This window comes from Spea bombifrons, chromosome 10 (genome assembly GCF_027358695.1).
Source record: "Spea bombifrons isolate aSpeBom1 chromosome 10, aSpeBom1.2.pri, whole genome shotgun sequence".
In the NCBI taxonomy this organism is placed as follows: domain Eukaryota; kingdom Metazoa; phylum Chordata; class Amphibia; order Anura; family Pelobatidae; genus Spea; species Spea bombifrons.
The window spans coordinates 10,056,811-10,080,111 of NC_071096.1; the positions used below are offsets into that span (position 1 = coordinate 10,056,811).

Consider the following 23,301-nt stretch of genomic DNA (forward strand, 5'->3'; position numbering starts at 1 on the left):
TATTTCTACTCTATAATTTGTTGCATAAAAAAACTGTTTCTATCCCTCCAGAACAAGTTGCTTTGTTTTCCTAGAAATATTGTGTGGCTGTAAGTAGAGCAGTTTTCGGTGCTATTGCTTGTTTATAATGAGCATCATTTATTCTGCTTATAAGGGGATGAAAACTGGAAAATAGAGAATTGCTAATGGTTGGCTTACGAAAACCAATATTGCTAGTTTGGCCAAGGATATACAAACGTGTTTGCAGATGAGGTCTGCAGAACAGGAAGAAATGTGCGCTTAATGAGAGTGGCCACTGGGTGGCGCTATTGCTGCACACATTATACTTTTCTATTTACGGCTAAACTGGTAGACCCCGGTAAGGTTGGTTTTGCGAAACAAAGAGCTAATCGCTTCCGGTCCTCCAGGAGGTGCTGTTATATTCGTTTTCAGCTCAGACTTTTAATGTGGACCCATAGAAACGATTTAAAAAAAAAATAATAATAATAATAATTGTCACAATAAACATACTAGGATTAGTGTATGTGTCCTAATGTGTTTTTTTTTCTTTTTTAGGCCATTTGTACTGATATATGAAATCAGAGTTTTGAAACTGTGTAAGCCTAAGATAATTTAATATTTATTCTACAGCCTGTAATTTAAAGTAGGCAAAATCATTTAATTTGTACTTTGTGTAAGGTTATGATTATACATCTTAGGGCTTGGATAATCAAGTGGGGTTTTTCTTTGTGTTTTCTTTTCCCTTTTTATAAGGTTACCTTGGAAATTGAGCATATTGTACGGAGTAACACCCTTCCCTCTTAAATTCAAGATTTCTGTAACCATTCCATTGCCGTGCTAAAACGAATAAATTTTGTTTGAGAAGTGTAGTCGCACTCCAAGTCACTTTAGGGGATCTTGGCAGAAATGATATCCCTTGTAAAAAAATTTTAATCAAAATAATCTACTAAAAGTTGGCTAATAAAATAAAAAAAATGTAAAAGCTATTTTCTACTTCACTGATTTGTTCTTTAGCTGAAGTTTATATGTGACCCAGTGTTTAAAGTTGGATTTCTCTCTTTGTTGTGGAACACCTAAAAAGTAATGATTCTTTTTTAAAACTTACAAGATGTGGAGGAGGACATGCAAACAAAATTGATAGGATTCATCTTGACGAATCCCAGGTCGCCATGGCTTCCTGGTTTTATTTATTTTTAATTTTTTGGCTTCTAGCTTCGTCTCTCGGTCTCATGAATATCAACACAAATTGCACTAAAACCTAAGTCTATACACGAGTTGGCGCTTAGAAACGTAGGTGAGGACCATTCGGCTCCCCCCAAAAAAAAGGTAAAGCTGGCCCTGAATGATGTATAGTTAAATTATGCCAGTATGCCATTGTTAAATTGAATAATATAAATAAATGAAATGTAATCTCCCGATATTAGAGGGTAAACGTATTCATTCTTAAAGGAAAATTTCTCCGGGGCTTCCCCTTCATCATGGAAATAAGCAAGATGAACTATTTTAACCCAATTTGAGGTTACTGGAAATTCGATGATCTTTGTTATGTGTTTCGTAAGCGTTGTTTTGTGTTTGAGCAAACATTTGTCCAATCATCTGTATCAACAAATCACCATAAATTTGCATGATTGTAGTAATTTGTGTCAATCTGAAGACTCTCGGACGTTTTAGTTTTTACCTGTAAGTGGTAAGATTTCCGGTAATTTTTATTTCTTTCGAAATGTGTTAGCCATCCACGTATGTTTGTTTAAATGTAGCTGTTTGTAGTGCGTTTCATAGCTTTATATGATGAAAATTTACTTGAATAAAAATAAAGATGTAAATATGGGCGACAAATGCTTTTCTTGTACGACTTATTGTTACCGTGGCACGTGATGTAGCATGTCACGAAAGATGTAAAAAAATATATATATATTACGCGCATTTTATTGGCAAAACATATTGAACATAGCCAATAATCATAATACAGAGACTAATGATGATTGGGCTACTAGGAATGAAACATTTTAGCAATTTTAGCTCGTTTTCTCTCCCCTAGGAAGTTGCACGGTGTTGTAAATTTATTTCGGGCGGCCGTTGTAAGGGGGAGTGAGCAGAAAGGGGACAACTTAAGGACAGGGAGTTGATTAGATAATGCTAGCCCTGCCACAGGCTGCCACTACTCTCAGCCGCCGTCATTTGAGCTTTTTTTTAACTGATTGACAAGGAATAGACGCTATAGGGAGTTTAACCCCCTTAAGGACAACGGGTTGTCCTTAAACACATTAAAAACAATGCATTGTGAGCCCGTACGGGCTTTGTCATGAAGGGGTTAAATGTATATGTTTTATGTTTGAAGAGAGCTTACTGGGAAGTTGTGCACTCCGGAGATATGAAGCCGGAACTAACGATGGGGTTTATTCATTAAAAAAGTTTTTTTTTTTTTTTTTTTTTTTGCCTACTTCTGGATCAACATCAAGGATGAACGTGATGGACTTGTGTCAACCTAAAAGACTTACTGTGATGTCATTTGTCACCATCGTAGCTTGAAGCATACCTAAATTCTTTAACCAAAACCAGCTATTTGCTTTTTTTTTGTAATTGTTTTGAAGATATTTAAACGCTAAACTTCATGGCAGAGCCACTTCTAGCCAGTCATTTTCCTCCTACGAATGCTGTCTGAGCTAATTGACAATAATAAATGACAGCACGGTGGGGAGGAATAAAATCATGTAAGCTACGAATGATGGTAATGGCTTGCTGTTAAATGTAAGCAGTAATGTTGGTTGTATATTTGCTGGATACAATTTCAAAATCTGGAATTTAGGAACAGGAAATATTTTTTTATTTATATATTTTTATTTATATATTTATATCCATTTAAAGCTGTATTACTGTTGGGTTTCCAGTGTGATTGTAGCCATACAATGCCCCCTATTGAAGTGTATTTAAATCACGCTACTGTTATCAGGTAGGCCTAGATCTTTAGCATTCTCGGAAACAAAAGGATCTGGAGTTCGTGTTTACATAACATAGACAGCGCGGGGTTAATGAGTGAGAAACACGGCTTTCAATCCTTAATTAACTGTAGAGATAAAGGGGCCGGTGGATTTGTAGAGGAATTGTGGCGGCTCTGGGGCTTGAAGAATGGAAAGATGATCTTAAGCTTTGATATACCTATATAATGGGACCAAGGAAAACAATACGGTTCTCGCGTCTACTGTTTTGTGACCACTGAGCTGAAGAGGACCTGAGGTCACAGAGATCTAAACCGGGGTAGACAACCTGTCACTCTTAGTTGATGATGGACTCTGACCTTTATGGACCACGAGACCTCACTATCACCTCTTAGCCAGCTTAAAATGTTCCCACATACGTGCATTGCTTTGTGGCTTCATGGTGTTGCTATTTATTACTGAACGTTGCTTTATTGAAATGTTTAATTGCTAATTACCTTTAGTTCGCGGTTGGCAGAGGACGTAAGTGGCACTATTGCTACAGCCAGATCCACCGCATGCACTCACTCTGATTCAACGGATTCCCGGTGTTCTGGAATATCACAAGCCTGAAACTGTAGAGCTGGCTACTGGTTCCTTTAGCCATAGGCAACCAGAGCACACCTGTGGAGTATATTATGCTCAGCGGGATAATGCTTACAATAGATCCTCAGTGTCATTTAACCTCAAGCTGTGCGTGCCCTGCGCCAATTTACTTATTGTATAATAACCCATCTATTCTCTATTATTTCTTTATGCAAATGTTACAAACTACTGGGGACATAGTACAATGGTGATTATGTAAAGTGAGCAGGTCGAGTGCAAAATGGTGTAATCACCATAGCAACACATTCAGTGTTCCTGCTGAATCAGAATTGGGTTTTATATGCAGTGTAGAGCAAGGCCAGTTTACATTGGCCGCCATCCTTGGTGCTGGGCACTGGGACATGGCGTGATATCCGAATGTTATACCTCTTGACGCGCGGTGCCGGCGGGTACAGCATGCTGTTGAGGTTGTGCCAGCTGGACACAGTCATCGATAATGTAAATGGGAGGATAGGGGCTATCAGACATCTGCACATTGGGCAGCGGTTACTGGTCGCCCAAAAGATTTTGTGGCTACTGCTCCATATGCTAAACACTGGAACAACTGGAAGAGAGAAACCGGGCTCCGACATTTTTGTAAAAATATCTGTTTATTGGCCAGTAAAACCAACAGCTAAGACAAAGTGGATTTCATGCATCGCTGAACTTAATTCTCAAGGGGAATGCTTGTGAAGTGGTTGGGCAAACAATCCGGCTGTGTCCCCTCAGCCATGGTGGCTTCCCTAAAATCATAGTGTCCTGGATAATGACCATGTCTGATTATGGAGTGCTGATAGCTGTTGGGTAGTCCTAGAGTAGAACAGAGGTCTTCATCAGGAGCCTTCAAGCCTTGTCAAGCCAAACATCAGATGGGGACCCTTTAGCTCACTGGTTGCATCTATTACAAATTACATAGTCGAGACAGGATTGTCATGGAAACGTTTAGATTCCAGGTTTAATTATTTGGACATTTTTTTTTTATATATCAATATATATGCATAAACATAGCTTGTCTCGGTCATTTAGTAAAAAATAAAAAAAAAATATTTAACCAATTAATTTCATTTTTTTATAGTCCTTAGTATGATAAGAATGGGAAACAGTGATTTTAAAAAAAAAAGCCTTGTATGTAAAATCGTATATAAATTAGCAAATTGTGAAACAAAGGGGCTTTGTAAAAAAATATATAAAAAAAGTTTTATGCTTTTAAATCGTTATCAAGACTCAATTATAATAAATTGAAATCACAAACCCAGTTAGATAAATCTGAGTACAAAAAAGGGAATTGCAATTTTTTTCACAATTTTTTTTGCACAAAATCAAACTGAGTTATTTCAAGGAAATCCATTTTTTCTTTCTTTTTTTTTTTTGTCTTGGGCTAATGAACATGTCACCTAAACATGATTTTATTTGCCCTTGACACTCCTGGCTAATAATCACTGATAATCACTATATCAATTGTACTGAAATAACTGACTTTTCAGTTTGTTTATTCTGTTATTTAGTTCATTATCTAATGCAAAGTGAAATCTTTAATTACTCTTAATCCTATCACAAGTTGTGTAAAGAAAATTGCACAACAAAGATCACGCCTTATCTGCGATCAATCAATGGAACCTTCGGGGCTGAATAACGATGGACTTCGCAGATCGCTAATTTTATGTTAATTCATGTAAACAGAATGTTAGGTAAGAGGACTTCTGTATTCCGAGGTTGCCTCCCTGTGCCGTGGTACTGGTTGCCACCTCATGACCTGTTTAACAGCATGGGCTGGGAACGTTTGCTGGGAATGAGGGTATCGCAGGGTTCTACAGCATTAACCCCTTAATGACAAAGCCCGTACATGTACAGGCTCAAAATGCATTGTTTTCAATAGTTTTAGGGACCGCCCATTGTCCTTAAGGGGTTAAAAGTCACAATAATGTTTATAAACAACAGAAAATTGGTTTAGTTTGAAAACTAAAACACACAATTATTGTACCTCAAGTCCCAAAGTCAAATATATAGTCTTGGTAAAGCCCCGCCCCTAGCCACTCCCCCTAAAAAGAATGGCATCCGTCATTGGTGATCTTTGTACCTTATGCTTTCTAAATGATGACAAACCCACCAACTACACGACAGCTGCGACTGAGACATAGAATTGGTATGAAAAAAGTTGAAATAACCGTAAAACTGTGTTTTTTAATTGAATGAAAATTTTGAATTCCAATGGTGGGGCAGCCGAGCATCATGGGAAAGACAAGATTGTAACTTGTTGGCGCTAAGTAAATAACAGCTCCCCATACTCTGCCGTGCCAGCTCGCTGACTGGATATGACCAATCGCATGCTATATCCAGCCATTGGCCACATTTACATCATAAGGAGGCCACCGGCCTTAAAGTGCCAGGGCTACCTTATTATCCCCAGTCCAGCCCCTGTCCGGGTCTATTGTTGTGCCTTTGTCCTTCAGAAGAAATGACGAAGCTTTCAGTCAGACACTTTTATTTAGACAACTAATGAAACATAAACTAAACAAACATCAAAAACATAAATCTATGTCCTCCACAGCTGGGCGATACTAATTACGCTTGGTTCCACCCAAAACTCTCCTTAAACTTATGAGGGAACATGAAAGGATGACATCAAAACGAGTATTTCAAAAAGATAGACTACAAAGGCTGAATGCTGTTATTTCTGTGCCGTTTTGTAGGTTTGTTTGAGTCGATGTGTGTTTACAGGTGTAGCGGACATGTTTTTATGGGAAAGAAATCATGATGTTTCCCATCGCTATGTAGAGCAATCCATACGGACATGCGCGAGGACTTTCCGTCAGTTTGCAGGCTTGGCTTGGGCCATCTCTATCTAATGTCCAAGATGTTGTTTTATTGTCTTTTAGATTTTTTCAGGTTCATATAAAACATCAAAATATCTAATTAATATTTTTAGGATAATTTATAATGTGATTATTATATTCTTTTAACCTCCTGCTTACGTATTTATTCATATATATATATTGTCAATGTATGGTTTGTTTCAGTAGCCCACTTGGTCCCAGTGGTCATAGGAGCTCTTGGGGCTGTGGCTCCTAAGCTGGGAGAGTGTCTCCAACAGATTCCAGGAACGACATCAGAACACTCTGTCCAAAGCAGAGCTAGGAACGGCTAAGATGCCACGCAGAACACTTACACTCCCAGGCCTCTGGTAGAGGAGCTGAGGTTGAGGAAGACTCATGCCGCCCATAGGGTTAAGAAGGGGATTTATTCCCCGGGGTCTGGGACATGCCATGCGTGTGCTGAAATGTGCGCAATTGTGCAGTAGCCCGATGACGGTCTTCCTCTCAAGCTCTGCCCCCTGGGGTCCCGATTGGATAGGGTTAGAGGTTGAGAGGTGGACCACAGGCCATCAGCGCCCCATACTCACGAGACCTGCCGCAAGTGCTGCAATGTGTGGCCGCCATCTGGATGTGCCCGGCGACACGCTACATGACCATGAAGGCTTGCCACCCATATCCAGCTGTCGGCCACACATACACCAGCAAGCGGTCGCTGGTCTTAAAGCGCTAGGGCTGTCTCGCCTCACCACTCTGGCTCTGCCAAGGACCGATTAAGGTCCAAGTCTTTACAGCGGGAAGAACGGGACGACTAGACGTGCCAAACAGGTCTTTCCTGCCGCCACGTTCGATGTTTCTATGTGATGGGGACCCTATAAGTATATTGGGGAGATAGGGGGCTGTTGTAGGGTTCAGTCATCTAAATAAGTGGGATTATAAGATACTGGGGGAGTTTGCTCCATTTCTGATAATATTTTACTGGAAGGAAGTATTTGATGAAGAATGTAAATGTTTCCCAGTGAGTGGAGGCCAGGCTCATGTGCAGATCACACACTTTTTATCTTTCCAGCCACATCCAGCAATAAAAGAAATGACATTCCCAGAGCCCAAGCCCAGGACACACCCCCCTCCCCTTTACTCTGCAGCCAATCAGAGGACACCATGGTGCCTGTGCTGGAATTTGCATATTAAAGCCTCTGTGGACGAGGCAGCCAATAGGAGCAGGCCCTCATTAGCATGCACCTTGGCTCATTAGCATGGGGGCCGGCTGCGTGGGGAGAGGAATGGCTGCGGTTACATTGTATCTGTAGAGCGATTCCAGGAGCAGGAGAGGAGGAGGGAGCGCAGAGCACGGTCCTTCCTCTTGTTTGTTTTAGCGATCGCCTGCAAGAAAGGAGAGGGAAAGCTGGCAGGAGACGGGGAGAGCTACAGGATCTCCAGTCTGGAAGTGATCAGGGATCCAGAGTGACCGCTGCTACTGGATCCACATTGCATGGAGGGATCCCCTCCATAGGACTATTCTTTCTTTGCACCCCCTGATCCGCACCGGGGCCCCCCATCAATACAGGAATATAGAGCAGGGGGAGCAGACTTGCATGCTGTGGAGCCCACTGGCCCTGTTGATGATGATCTGTCCTATGTGGCTTGCAGTAGCCCTGTCTGTATGCCTGGTGGCCCCTGGCTCAGGTGGGCCCAGCGGGGCTTCCTCGCCTTCTCCTTGCCCTGTGCCATGCCGATGTGACGGGGATGGAGGAGTGGACTGCTCCGGGAGTGGACTGCTCGCTGTGCCCCAAGGAGTCAGCGCCTTCACTCACTTTCTGTAAGTATGGCAGAAGGGTGAAACAATGTACCTTCCCCCTGGCTCGGGTGAGCTTTCAATGACTCGGGATCTAAAATAAGGTTGGGGGGGGGGGTTGAATTCAAGGTGTTTCTCGCCTCTCTGGCAGCTAGATGGTTAAATTAACTTTCCTTCTACTTAAAACATTTCCTAATTTTAGATATAAATATACCTTCTAATAGACATTTATAACCTCATTAATATTCTGCATTGTACAACAAATACTGGCTTCACTACCAGGTGTTGCTCCTTCATTTGCATTATTATTATTTATTATTATTATTTAGAATATAGAAAGAAAACATGAATTGCTTTATTATAACTATTCATAAAAGAGTTTAGAAAGAATACGTATTCATTCCATTATTCATAGTAATAATAATGTATTTTTTTCTAAATTATATTATGAATAATAGTAATAATAAAGCAATGTATGTTTTTCTTTCTAAATTCTACATAATATAATGAATAATAATAAAATAATTTATACAGAATATGTATTCATTCCCATTATTGTTTATTATTATTATTATTATTGAGTATCATTGTTGTATTATTATTATTGCAACAATGTGAATTAGGAAGGAATACCCAGTACTGGAGAGGTGTGTGTGTGTGTGTGTGTATATGTGTGTGTATATATATATATATATGTATGTGTGTGTATATATATATATATATATATATATATATATATATATATATATATATATATATATATATATATATATATATATAATTTATTAGTTGGACTTGTGAAGCCATGTTATTATGTGATAACCCTACTCCTTTAGTGCTGCTCATAAACTTTTCACATCCTGACATTGCAGACCCCATTTAGCCACCCGCTGACACTGAGATAACCTTATTTCTCTAGTTCTGTTTCATAGTAGCCTTTCATTCTATAAATAAGTCATTACTGTATACATTAACCCCCATTACTCATCGCTATGTGGTTGATAAATATTTACTTAGGTTTTATGAAACTATTAGGAAACGCTGATAGAAAAATATTTGGGCAAAGTATTGTTTTGGCTGTCACTTTCCACTATCCAGGAAGTTTTCTAGAACTGCCTATAGAATATTGTAGATATTTCTTTATATGCAATATTATCGGTCTAGGGGGTTAAATATCCAGAGCCATGCCTAGTACAGAGCGATTTGGGTCAGTCAGTTCCTGGGAAAGGTGGCCACTATCTGCAATGTAATTTACGATGGCAGACCGTATTCTATAGGGTCAGTGATAAAACTGTTTTTCTGGGGGGGAAAAATGCCATTTGCTTAGTGATGTGTACAGTAACCACTAGTTGTTTAATTGCCTGTTAATAACAGAAGCCCAACAGTTCAGAAAGGCTAGTATAACGTAACCCACTCTTTGCCGGTGGCATAAGCAAACTCCTCTCTTTGCTTTGGCACTGAAGGGGTTAATTGTTGTAGCGCATTGCCAGAGCTTGGGGCTATTTACAAGTATGTGTGTGTGTGTGTGACAAATGAGAAGTAGGGACACTTCTTGATAAAGCCAAACCATGCTGTAAAAATAAACCTCTTCATTGCCCATTTAACCCTTTCATTGCCGTATTAATAGGACTTTAGGTTAGATTGTCACAGATGATATAGTTCGTTGTATCTACGTATAAACACATACGTCGTGGGTGTGAGTTATGCCACTGTTTACACCTGGTTGAGACCCCACAGTTTGGGTAGATGTTTTAACCCGTTGCTCCCCAAAGTAGTAGAGGAACCATATTGACATTTGCGCAGGGTTGTGGGTTAGATGCTGTGGATGTATCTATACCTTTTTAAGATTCCATATTATGGAGTCAATTGTAATATATTTGGGCTTTATAAACGGAATAATTAAAGTTTATTGCAGTATAATAAACATTTCACTAGGTAGGTGTGAATTAACTACGTGCCGCTGAAACGCGCGTGTCACCCAGACATGGGTGTCGTTGGCATATGTTAGAATAAACTATTCACTCAGCTTTTTGGAGCAGTGACTTGAAACAGAGGTGTCATGTTTTGATCCCCCGTGTCAAGTGCCAGGTTATATGAATGTGTTATATTTGCATCTCTTATATATAAACTGGAATGTTAGTTTCTCAGGACGTTGGAGTTAAAAGAAGAAACCGACGCAGGTTTTCCAAGTCATTTAAGACCAATACCCGTTTTCTTTGAGATACAGTAGCTTACAGTAATGTCTTTTGCTATGTTTGTGTCTAAAGGCCTTCGCGTTGGTATGTAGGCATTATGGAAACCATGCAATACTCTCTACAGGGCGAAAGCTCATCAACCTAACGTCCAACACCTTTCACGCGAACAATAGATACAGTTCCCCTGCTATACCATATGTATGGAGCCTCATATCCTGTAACTAAGTATCCATGTCTGAAACGTTATGGCGTCTTATGGTTACGTTAAGTTGCAAGTGACGTTTCCTGTAGGGTAACTGGGATCCTTTGAGGATCATGACGACAGATGTGTCCTCACACCAAGACTTGTTAGGCCAGTTGGATGAGTAGAGCCATCGTCTATAAAATATTTACCTTTCTACTTCAGTTACCCTACACGTAAAAATAAGATGGCGTGAATATGTTCTCTGTTGCTCTGGCCATGCACTTGATCAAGATGACCTCAGTAGATACCATCATGGTGAAGATGTGTTTATATTTTGATAGGTTCGAGGTTATAGAGCAGAGTCTTTTATATCTAGGGTAAGGTTGGCCAACACGGATCCTACAGTCCAAATTCATTCTTTAGTTTTCCAAACCATAGTTTTCTCTCTGGAATGGGGCTTGGCCCTCCATGCTCAGAATACCCCAATGCTCGAATACTTCAGGAAGCCATGTTTGCAGATGTAAAATAGAATAGATGTGGCTTGATGGTCTCTAGACGTCAAAAAGAAATGTGTTAGAAGTTGACCTTGATTAAAAAAATAAATACGCGGAACTCGTGCTTTAAAACAATCAAGAAAATGAGGTTTGGATCTATTTAGTGAAGCGTGTGCGCAAGTTTCCCATTATACTGAAATACTGTACAAATTGAGGTTTTTTTTTAATCATGCATATTAATCTGTATTAAAAAAATTAAATCAATATGAGTTTTTCCTCCTGTTCCAGATCGCAGGCAGGTCAGAATTCCAGATTTGTTAGCATGCTGTGGTTTGTGTTTTTTTTTTTTAAATTTTTTTATTTTATATTTTTTCTCCATATGGACAGACATATTTTGTTTCTGTGTGCTACTAGTTCAAATGTGATTTTTTTTTGATTTTTTTTTTTACTCATTTTTTCTTATGAATGAATGTCTCTGAAACATTTTAGTATGACAGCTAATGAAGATTAATTTAAAAAAAATGTTAATGTTTTGAATTTACATAAAAATGTCTGATGACAAGATATTAAGACTTATGATTTTTTATGAACAGTTGTGGCTTGTTAATGGAATGGCTCGCATAATACAGAACAGCATTTCTGCAGAGTGGTAAAAGTGGTACAATCGCCATGGCAACCAACACAACATTCCTGACTATTGTGTCGACTTTGCACCAGAATTTCTCTTTGTTCATAAGCCTCCTGTATACACGTTTGATGCATCAAAGAAAACTCATTGTGGTGTTGAGTCTTAAATAGGAACCACCACAATTTCCATCGGACGATCCTTGAGATGCCGCATTGTCAACTGCCTTCCTAATATCTTTGGTTGGGAAATCTAGATTGTAAGCTCCTTTGTGCAAGAACCTGCAGCATCAGAGAAATTACCTTTTACTGGTGCCGGCAGATCTGACTGTGCAGTAGAACATATAGATATTTTCATCTGTTTAAAATGAAAACCCCCTCAACAGCACGTGATCTATGCGTAGAACGGAGTCATATGGGTGAGGAACGTTGTTCTTGGGTGTACTCCGGCACCCAAGATGTTAAAATACACTTCGCACTGTTTGTAGGTTCCTTAAGAAACCTTGACAAGCTTATTGCGATGTATTCTTTACCCCTAGGAGTTCAGATCAAGACACTTTTTGTCTTTGCCGTGCGACAATGTGTGGTCTTGGCTTGTGTTTGCCAACCAGGAGGTCTAGATGGTTGGTCTTTTGGCTTAAGGTTAATCTCTTATTTACACCCTTATATATACTGTGTTGGTGGATCGGGGTGTGTGTGTGTGGGGGGAGCTTACAGGTTGATTTGCCAAGCATTTGGTACACAATACATTTTTTGGGAAAATAAAATTGGCCTTCATGAAAAGCTTTGGCTACAATAGGACAAGTCAATGAGGTTCTATGTCGTGATAAATGTGAGCTAATACAGCATGTATATCTTGGCGGTTGGACAGACACGGTTGATCGGCATCGTGACGGAGGAATTTAAAGGTAAACAAACAAGCGCTAACAAGTCGGGACGTTTGGACTGTAACATGTAATACCTGATCGCGTGTTCATGCAGCAGCAGCACACGGCTGGGTGCTCTTCCGCTCCTGCCGTCCTTAAATGTATTTATTGTCATTTGTTATTTTAATCAAAATTCCATTATAACAAAAAAAAAATACCGGTTTTATTGTTATTATTATTATAGGGCTTGTAGTTTTCAGTTGCTTGGAATCGGTCAATTGAACCACAATATACATAATATATGAAAAATACTAAAGCGTACTAAATACTAAATACCAGTTTAAAATTGGAATAGGTGCTTAATTTAAAAAAACAAATGTGGGAAAAAATCCTATTAAATCAAAAGTTAATTTTTAACCCTTTTAAGTTAACCCTCTGGCACTTAAAAGGGATGTAAAAACAAAATGTTTGTATATTCTTGATTCACAAAGACATTTTCCAAAGGATATTGCCAACTTAACACCGGAGTGTAAACTTGCAGGTTTCTGAGAATTTCTCGACACCATAAAATAAGAAAAAACCAGCAATGGGCAAAGTAGGGAATTCTTCTTTTTCGGTTGATCCCTTGGCTTCCTAGTCTGCCACAAACCGAGTTGACACCTAAGTGTTGTGGACCCCTCCTTTTGGTACCGGTTCATTCCTCGCTTCAGGGCGCTAAATATTTTCACAGACGGGGTAAAGTCAAACCTGTGGGAAACCCCAGAGCCTCCTTTATTCCCCCCCTTGCCGTCCGATTGCCTGCTAACTTTCCCACCGCTTAAAAAATATCACCTGCTGCCGACCAATTGGCATCCGTACCGGTTCCTTTAAATACCGGTGAACCAAAAAGGGGGTTTGTTGACCAATTTTGTGCGTGTCTGAACCGGGGAACTGATTTATCTTGTCTCGTGACAGCTTTTGGATTCCTTTTTGCAGTTATAAATCTTTAAATGTCACTTTTTTACTCTGATTCAGTATAGAAGACTTTGACAGCTAATTTTTCCACTTTTTTTGTGGAACTGATTTAAATGAGGGATTGTTGAGGTGCACCCAAATACAGAGAGCTGCACCCATAAATGCAAATGCTCTATTCTTGAGGAATTTTTAAAGTTTTTAGTCTGTATTGAACTCGGTCAGCCTGCTTACTCTTGTTCTATAAATTTCCAGTTCTGCCCGAAATATCTCTCTGGTTGGGGTAAGGGTATTCATAAAGGAACCATGTTTATTTATTACATTATTTATTTTAGTTGCATTATCAAATTTACCATTTTTTTTACCCCCCCCCATTATCAATCATACAATAGTTTTTATATTATTATGTGCAAAAAAAACCCCAAAATATTTATCTATAAAATCCGATCCTGTAAACAGCAAATTCCATAATTTACAACAATTTGTGGCTTTCCGTGTTTTTTTTGTTTTGTTTTTTTATTATTTTTTTTTTCTAGAAAAAAATGTTTTGACCACTGTTTGCCTGCGAATAGTTCTCCTTTGTAAGGTCACCAGGCCAGGGACCCATTTCTTGTTTCGGATTTTGATTCATGTATGAGAGATTTATACAACTTTCAAAGAGAAACTTTAAACGGAGAGGCAGCGGCGGATCATAAGGGCTGTCTTGCTCCACTTAAGGCGTTATTGACCATTATAAAGACTCACGGTTATTAAATAAGGGTAATTATCTTTTTCTGTCTTTTGAACTGTACTTTATACCGCGGCACGTTCCTTTTTTTCCCCAAAGGCGTGTGGGGGTGTCTCCCAAGATGTTGCTTCTTTTCATCTTTTTGTCTTAACACCCAAATGGCAGGTGGCAATCAAAAGGTATGATAGGTGGAGGACGGGATGCTGAAGCTTCTGCAACGCCCGATGGCCGGCACAGACTATCTCGATAGCTCTTCCTAAACCGAGGTCCTTGGCACTGGTGTATAAAATACATCCATAAATGACCTCCGGTTCTATAGCAGCCACCAAAAAGCCTTTCTAAAAAACTCCAGAAAAATTACATTTAAGGAATACGTACATATCCATAACTAACTTTTTTTTTTTTTTTTTTGCAGTTGCAATGTTTTTGGGGGGGCATTAATGAATTTGCTTTACACAACTGTGGTTGCTGGGAGCGGCCATGTTGGATCTATAACTTGGATGCATTTATTGCTATTACAAATGTGCAAGGGTTTATTATTATTTTTTTTTTTATCTTTGAGCGTATTGACACCAAAAGTGTTATAAACTGGTTCTACTATTAAAACATTTTTGAGGGCGAACTATTTGTTTATCTTTGGCTACATGTATTTAGCATTTTATTTTCTTAACTAAATTGCGCCGTAAAAATAGAAATATATATGTGTTTATGTGTTTTTAATTTAATTTTTTTCACATTTTTTTCAGCGTTATCCAATATAAATATGTTTACTGCAATGGTTGTTCTAGCAAGCTGGTTCTCCAGCCCGTGTACCTGCCTGTATTATATAATAACGTAACAAATGTCGTTAGATCTCGCCATTCATTTCATTTCACTATTGTCCTGGAAACGATTGGTTATTGTGAAGAAAAAAAAAAGAAATGTCAAAGATGGCGATTTTTTTTTTTTTTTTTTTCTGTGAGAATTCTTTGCATGTGATCAGGTTTTTACCTTTTGTTGGTTTTGCCGGGGCCTTCTGAGATTGATGGCTTTCTATTGACTAACCTGGTTAATGTTTCATGAAGTTTGTGTGTCAGGTGCACTACGGAGGTATTTCTACCCAGAAGGCGTTGCGACTTAGCATACAAAAATTGCCCCCCCCCATATATGTCTCTGCCGTATTTTCCGGCGTATAAAACGACCCCCAACTTTTCCAGTTAAAATATAGAGTTTGGGCTATACTCGCCGTATAAGGCTACCCCTCTACCCAGTATACAACAACCAGCCAATCACGGCAAGCGATGTACCTTACCGTGATTGGCTGGTTGTTGTATACAAAGCCTGCTTAGATTGGGTGGGTCAGCTCTCCCTAACATATGCCTGTCCACACACACATGTATAGACATACACTGCCCTCACACACCCCTTCCTTTACACACATATACACATACACACCAGCTTACAAACACACATATACTGCCCATACAGACATATACATACACTGCCCTTACACACACACACACACACACACACATATATATATATAATATCTACACATACTAACATACGCCTGTCCATACATACACATCTATACACTGCCCTCAACACACACCGCTGCCTTTATACACACACACACACACACACACACACACACACCCCAGCCTACAAACACACAAATACCTACACTGCTCTTACACACACCTGACCATACACATACACTGACCTTACACACACACATATATACACTGCACTTACACCCCTTTCTCCCCATCTCTTACCTTTCTCATCTTCTATCTTCCATCCAGTTGTGGGAGCGTGAGGTCTGTCATTTCAGACCTCTGCTTTACTGCTCCCTCATCACTACGCGCCGGGATATGACGCGCCCTGAAGACCGGCCCAGGGGAGGCGGCTTCTCTGCTCGCCCCTCCCCTAGAGATACGCTACAATTTTAGGGGCTTCGTGGGGAATCGTGAATCCAGTCCGGCTCAATAAGTTTGAGCACCCAGCGTATAAAACGACCCCCGACTTTTTTCATGGGTTAAAAAGTCGTCTTATACGCCAGAAAATACAGTAATTTTTATCATATCGCATGCTTTGTGAATATTTTTTGTTGTTGTATATCTTTTATCTGTGCTGATTTTTCCTGAGAATGAAACCTATGAAGACTTAATCTTACTGCATGTTGTTAAACAAAGAGGCTGAGATTTCACAGCACTCAGTATTACAAGTTTTTTAAGTTGAAAACAAAAACCTTTTATGGCTTCTTTTTTAAGCAGATTTATTAAAAAAAACAGAGGAAGTCAATATCCTTTATTATATTCAATCAGTCTACGGATTATTGATTTGATGATTGATTGAAATATTCAGAACTGGCACCCCGTATATCATGTTGTACTACGTAACAGTATCCAGCCAGGGTTTGACGTTCTGCTGCTTCTTAAAGTACATTTCTTTTATGATCCCAAGCTAGGTATAAAGGAGCTCAAGTTATATGCCATCATGGTGCCGTACCTTCCACCCAAATGTCCCTCTTTAAGCAGGACAGTCCCTTTTTTTGGAATTCTAATCCATCCGCCCCACTTTGCACCCATGATGCCCATCTTTTCGGCCAACTTTTATAGCCTTAAACGTTAGCTGTGTATAGAAACAGCAGGAAATAGTTTTATAAATATATAATAAATATATATTATTTTAAATCCCTCACATTTATGGCTTTATGGGTCATATAATAATTTTCCGGCCCCTACCGCCCCTCCAATCACACAGCATAAAAAATAAGCACCTTTATGATTTTTTATATTTATTACAATTTTTTTTCCCCATTGTGCTGGTAGGTTTGTTAGCGCTATTACAGTTAGAGAAAAACACAAATTTAACAAAAACCTTAAAGATAATATAAACAATAACACAAACGGAGATGACAGAGAAGGAAAAGAAGGCTACGCAGTTGTGATTTTACAATCTATGATCCTTAATCTATTTGTAAAGTGAATTCTGTGCCGATGAGCCACATTTTTGTTACCCTATTCACCTTCCTGCTCCTCTACGCAACCCCGATTCTTCCCTCCTATAGGGTTCAGGCTTAGTGAGAGATTTCCTTACAATAATTACCTTCCTTGCCCTTTGGCCCTTGTCACATTTGGTTTGTTTGGAGAAACACTGTTGCACAGTAAGCATTTCCAAACAAGGCAGAGCCTGAAGCTGTCCTACGACGTGATTTATGCTTTTGACAAAGTACCTTGGCCCTCCTCCTGTATACCTTGTAAAAGCTGCTTTGTGAACGCTTCTAGTAAAATATCTACCAGGAACAAACTATGAATTCGCCGCACAACCAGTGAGACGTATTTTGTAATGTTTTGCAAGGTTCCGCATTGCTTTACGTTCAGTTGCAAAAAAAAAATGAAATTCGTTGTAAAATTTTGGAACCTTGTCCTACGAGCAATTTTCTTGTTTCTCAATCTTTCCCGCACCCCAATGTTCCTAGTATAGAGATTTTTTTTTTTTTATTATTCATGTTTTTCTTTTGTCTTCTGTATGAAGAATGGTATAAAAGAGGCCTTAATAGTCTCATCAGTCCTGTAGGCCTTGGGCTGTACAGTGATTTGGATAATTCTTGTAGATCTGAATATTGTTTCTTGTTTTTTTGTCAGTAAACAGATTCCTTTGTGAATTTGTGTGTGTGGCCAAATCGGGGGTTGGGAACTACATTTTTTGTGAAGAGCATTTGACTTCCACTAGCTTTGGACACTTTGCCTACTCGGCATCCGCACGCACTTTGACTCGATCATCGCTAGGTACACCGTCGGCCATATTGGTGAGGTCATAACCTGCATCACTGGATCAGCCAATCAAATCAGAAATGCAGATTCCCATTGGCTGCGTCCGCTTTTGTTTTCTAGTGTAAGGTTCCAAAAAAGCCGCCCTCCTCCATCAACAAAGAACATGGGATGTTTTGCTGGCGTAACATTATATCCAGTTAATACGCAGTGCGTGTACACAGGTGTTCATGCGTGTGTTCAGGCATGATGGCTCAAGGCGTGGCTTCCATCGAAGCATTTCTGGCATCTGTCTCTGCTGGTTATTGATGACTTTTCTGCTTATCTAAGGCCAAATCTCTAAACAAAAAGAGACCTTCAGCATAACAAATGAACTGCACTCCTTCCATTTATAATGAGAAGTTCATCTATTCCATCTGTCATCTTGTTTGCGATACTTTCCCCCCCCACACACACCCCTCCATGTCTATATCCAATTTAGCTCCATAGTTCAGAAGTTTTGCAAATTATGCACATTAATATAATAATGAAACTGATATTTTCTTTGGATCGCTAATTTTCAGATATATACATTCGTTGTACAGCGCTCTGGAGTATGTTGTTATAAAAATAATAGTAATATAATAGAAATGTCCGAAAACCATGCCTCTGCTCCAATGCTGGATATCAAGAGTTTCCCACGTTAAGTGACGTTTTCCTGAATAATTACTGGGCTAATTAACTGGCCAGAGGTGTTAATTATTTTATTCCCTGTCATATACACATCAAAAAAGAAAAAAGAGGGCCTCGGGTTTTTAGTGAGGACCATGAGATGTAGACTAGCATTTCCATGATTTATATCTTAAACTCCACTCCCTTCTTATCTACCGGTCCAACCTGAAACTGTAGCAAGGCTGAGTAATTGTTACCCCCAAGCTATTGCTTGGCTGCAAGAGGGACATCAGGGGAGGAAAGAGGGACAGAGGGATTTGGGACCCAAAGAGGGACACTTTGTGGTGCATTAATACAATTGTAAATTTCAGCTTGTGGTGTTTGCAGTGCCTTTTTCTTTTATTCATCTTTAGAGATGTATCTATTGTGTGACATGATCCACGTATTCCCTCTGTTTTCTTAGTTCTAATGAAAAGCTTTTTTTTGTTGCTTTGGTCATCCTCCTTTTCTTCTCCTCTCATTTAAACTGTATGTGAAAGAATGAAAAAAAGGAGATTACCCCTTATCTCCTAGATAAGCCAACCCCAGTATAGCCTCCAGGGTTTAAAAAGACTATATGGCATTATTATAGGCTCAGTGATTAAAAGGTTAATGTCTGGTGATATGTACCTGCAAGGGTTGACAACAACTCAAGTCCCACACAGATTCCTGGGCTAAAAAAAAAATAAAAAAAATGAAAAATTTATAGTAGTTATTAATAGTAATGGGTCCTGTGCAGTTTGTCGGGTTAGTTTTATTTTTCAAATTTTTTATTTTTTTTTTATCTGCAATTTTAATTTATTATTTAGACTTTTTTTGTTTATTACACTCAGTTTATTGCTGAATCAGCATATACCACTCAACAATGGCCAAAAAGCTACATTTGTTTGTATTTTTAGGTGGTAAGTCATCACCGGGAACCTGTGTATGAATCCAAGACCCGATGCCCACCATTTGCCAGATAAATAGTGATGACATCACGCATGGGTCTCGGATTACATGGGTGCAGTTGTGACATCACAGCGTGCTATGTTTGTGTTATGCGGTTTGTACGTGTTTGCCCCCTGTGCATACTCTGCACCCAGTTTGGGAATTGTTTACGTGCAGTCACTGGTACCTGAGGTCTATGGTTTGTTGCGACTATCCTGGTCAATTCAGGATTGTTGGCATGTGTGATTAAAAAGTGAAAACACATCTATCTCCCTGTAAATGCACATAATTGTGTGTTTCAAAGTTGTCATTGTCTCACTCAATAATAGCATAAAATCTAAGTAAATACTTTTACGCTGATTAGTCTTTTACGATAAACATTCCAAAGAGCAATAAAGGTTTCCATGAATGCCAGTTTGTGTTGTGGCCTTTTAAATTTCAGCGCACCCAGTAGAGCCAAGCGTTTCCTCTACAAATGATCGCCTGGTGGTGTAAAAGATGGGTGTGGAGCGTGATACCAATTGCATCATCACACAATCTAACCTTTAGCACAAGGAGAGTCAACTACTAGCAATCTGACTGTTATGAACTACAACTCCCATTGTGCCCAGTGAGGCTGGGTACTTGACATTGGTCTTCCATGCTCGTGTATCGTCATTCCAACAAGGTGCCTCAAATCAAGAGGGATAGCCCCACTTTGATACCCGAGTTCATCTGCACATGCCTAAGAATTTGGGGCGCTGGCTGGAATGCTCGGTAGCTGTCAGGTCTGCACCATCAACTTTGAGACTTTTAGGAGCTATAGTCTCTAAAGCATAGAATGGAGAATGTTGTAGGCATAACCGTTCTTGACATGTCTCCGGGCAGGGTAGGACTAAATGAACACGGTTTTCTTCAAGACCTTGTTTTGTCGTTTCCTGGTTTCAAGTATAACAAAGCTTTTCACCTCTTGAGGAACCTATACATCAGGTACAAAGTGAAGACATTCCACGAGTTACATGAGGCATGCACTGCATTAGAGAGACCTGCGTCAGCATAGGATTTCATAGGCCCCATTCTTTCACCGAACGGCTGCCTTTCAACCTCTTCCTCCATGTAGAACTCCGTGTGACGCTTTGGTTCTCTGGAGATTTGCGTCTGTCAATCAGCTCTGCATCTTTGAAAGCGCAAACCGTGGGATATCTTTGTCTTTCTGAGAATACGGCCTTGTGATTGATGCTAAATAGATGCCTGGGGGGGTGTTGGCTGCTTTTAGGTATTCTCCTGAAGACCTTTTACCTGTGATGAACTGACAAATGACCTCATTAACCCATATGTGGAAGCTGTAGACCAGCTGCGTACCAGGCCATGCTGGAATTAGAATGGCTCACGTGGTCACCAATGGTCCAAAAGCCAACTCTTCTGAACAGTTAAAATACAGGCATTCTCCACATTAACGTGCATAAAGGGGTTAACTTTAACACTTTGCTATGCTGTTTCATTGAGTCACATTGCCCCCCCCGAAAACAAAGGGTTAAAGCCGTCTGTATGTTTGCCACAACTATTTCACAGCCAGAAGGGCTAGCAATTCTTTGTATATGTACTGTTTGCTGAAGGCCATTGTATGGCCCACATAGCAACAATTTTTGTGTGTGTGTGTGTGCTTAAAAAAAATAATTTCTGTGCCAAAAGATGGTGCATATTTATTCCCCTACTTAGAAATAAATACTATGCTTGTGCGAGGTTGCATCATGGATTTTGGCAGGCGGCATAGGCACGGAAGGGGTCACACCAGGGTAATTGTAGGTTAATGGAAGATGTTCTTGATTATAGTTTACAACTTAGGGAGTGTTTCTCTTACTCGTTTACGGCCTTATTTTTTAAATCAAATACCGAAGCCACCTATTCTTCCCTATACCGAAGCATGTTGTGCTATTAACTCTTTGATTCATCTCCCTCCCTTCACCCGAGCCATCCGTGTTGAGGGGAGCCATCGTTGTAGGGTTGGAGCTGAAATGTACTTCCTGATGTCTGATTCGATTGAATTTACCCCGTCCGGCAGCAGAAATGTTTAGGGTATTGCTTGGGATAAGCCTAAAGCTGTCCTCTAATATTAGACCAAGGACTGGTGTAAGGTCTTTACAGTAGGAATAATGGGCAGCCTGGATGGGGCCAAATGGTTCATCTGTTCAACGCTTCTATATGTAGTTTCTAGCGCTTTAATATGTAGGTTGCATTTAATCCCATGGGCAGCAGACATAATGGCTCCATGTAAGCCTGTGAAGCAAGGAAACATTTTAAAAACTTTAAAAAAAAAACCTTAATTTACAAATTAACGCAAAATGTTCAAACCTTTGAACGGGAAGGAAATGGTTACCTGTTTGTATGCCATTTGTAGGATTGAACAGTAACTTTTTTTTTTTTTGTTGTCACTAAAATGGGAACATTGGGTGTAATATGTATTTTGTATGTTTTGCAGCTGCCAGCAGAAATCTAGTAGTTTCTTTTTAAGGTGTTTTTTTCATTTTTATTTTTTATTAAAGTGCTTTCCAAGTTAGCGAATAAATGGCAATTTTTTTTTCTACCTCCCTTTATGTTCGGCAAAACAGGCGTGTAATTCTTTATTGAGCGGAGCCTGTAGGGGTTCTTTGTGCAGGTCTTAATTAAGGGCTTTGAAATGCTCAACAAAAGAATGGGGGGGGGGAGAACAAATGCTACTGGGTTATTTGTCCTCTGTCCCCATTGGCCAAATTTGCTGGCTGTCCATTGGTGCACTTTGTGCATTCTGAACATAACTGACACTTTTGTTTGTGGTTAACGGAGGTGAAAGAAGCCAATTATTGGCTGTTATTCCCCCCTCCCTGACCATTCTTTTAAAGGGCAGCTGCTCGTTGATTTAGCTTAAAGAAAATATGGATTCCCCCCTAACACTGGGTGTTGTGATGGCTGTTATCTTTGAATTGTAAAAAAGGCTTTTTTTTTTTTACCTCTTTCTTACTGCAACTGTTGCAATACTTGGGAAATAAAAAGATTTATTGTGAACGGAACCTTTTGAGGAGGCTCTGAAGCGCAGTACGTTGCGATTCCTTGCGCTCTCTTCTGGGTCTTAGAGGGTTAATCTTTAATCCACATGCTTTTTGTCATTGTTGGGCTTGTTTTTTTTTTTTTCCCTATATCTATTTATTATTATTATTATTATTATTACATTTGTTTTATATAGCGCCATCATATTCCACCGCGCTGTACAATGGGTAAACGAGACAACACAAGTAGTATATAACATAATGACTTACAGAAATGGGTAAGGAGGGCCCTACTCAAAAGATCTTACAATCTAGATTATTTCTACATCTTTTTCTCAAGTTTTTTATTTTTTTTAAACTTTGGCTCCTTTTACATCCCTGGAATACACTTTGCTGAGAAAGCTCAGTTAACGAGGCTTCTGTTCCTCCTATTTGCAGGTGTTTCTTATTGGACGGTCACATTTTAGAAATGGCCCTCCAGATATATTTTATGCGACTCGGGTCTTAATTATCCCACCGCCACTATGCCACATGCAGCTTAGCCATTAACAAGCTCAGCGCATTACAAGAGCAGTACCGTGTTGCTAGATCCTGGCACTGACTAGCCCACAGAACACCCTGGGCATTGAATGGAGCTTCCATGACTTAGGACTCAAGTCCCAGTGTTGGGACTGTCTTGACCAAGCCAGGACTGCAGTGTTTGAACTGATTTGGTGTT

At 39.6% G+C, this 23,301-nt stretch overlaps 1 protein-coding gene across 1 annotated transcript in view; it reads left to right on the forward strand.

The window, feature by feature from the left end:
- Positions 1–7,645: 7,645 nt before the first annotated feature.
- The window catches only part of LGR4 (leucine rich repeat containing G protein-coupled receptor 4), a 54,633-nt gene continuing 38,977 nt past the window's right edge, over positions 7,646–23,301 (forward strand). Inside the window, exon 1 of the mRNA XM_053449165.1 lies at positions 7,646–8,189. Coding sequence (XP_053305140.1) covers positions 7,966–8,189 — 224 coding nt within the window. The 5' untranslated portion in view covers positions 7,646–7,965. The remainder of the gene's footprint in view (positions 8,190–23,301) is intronic.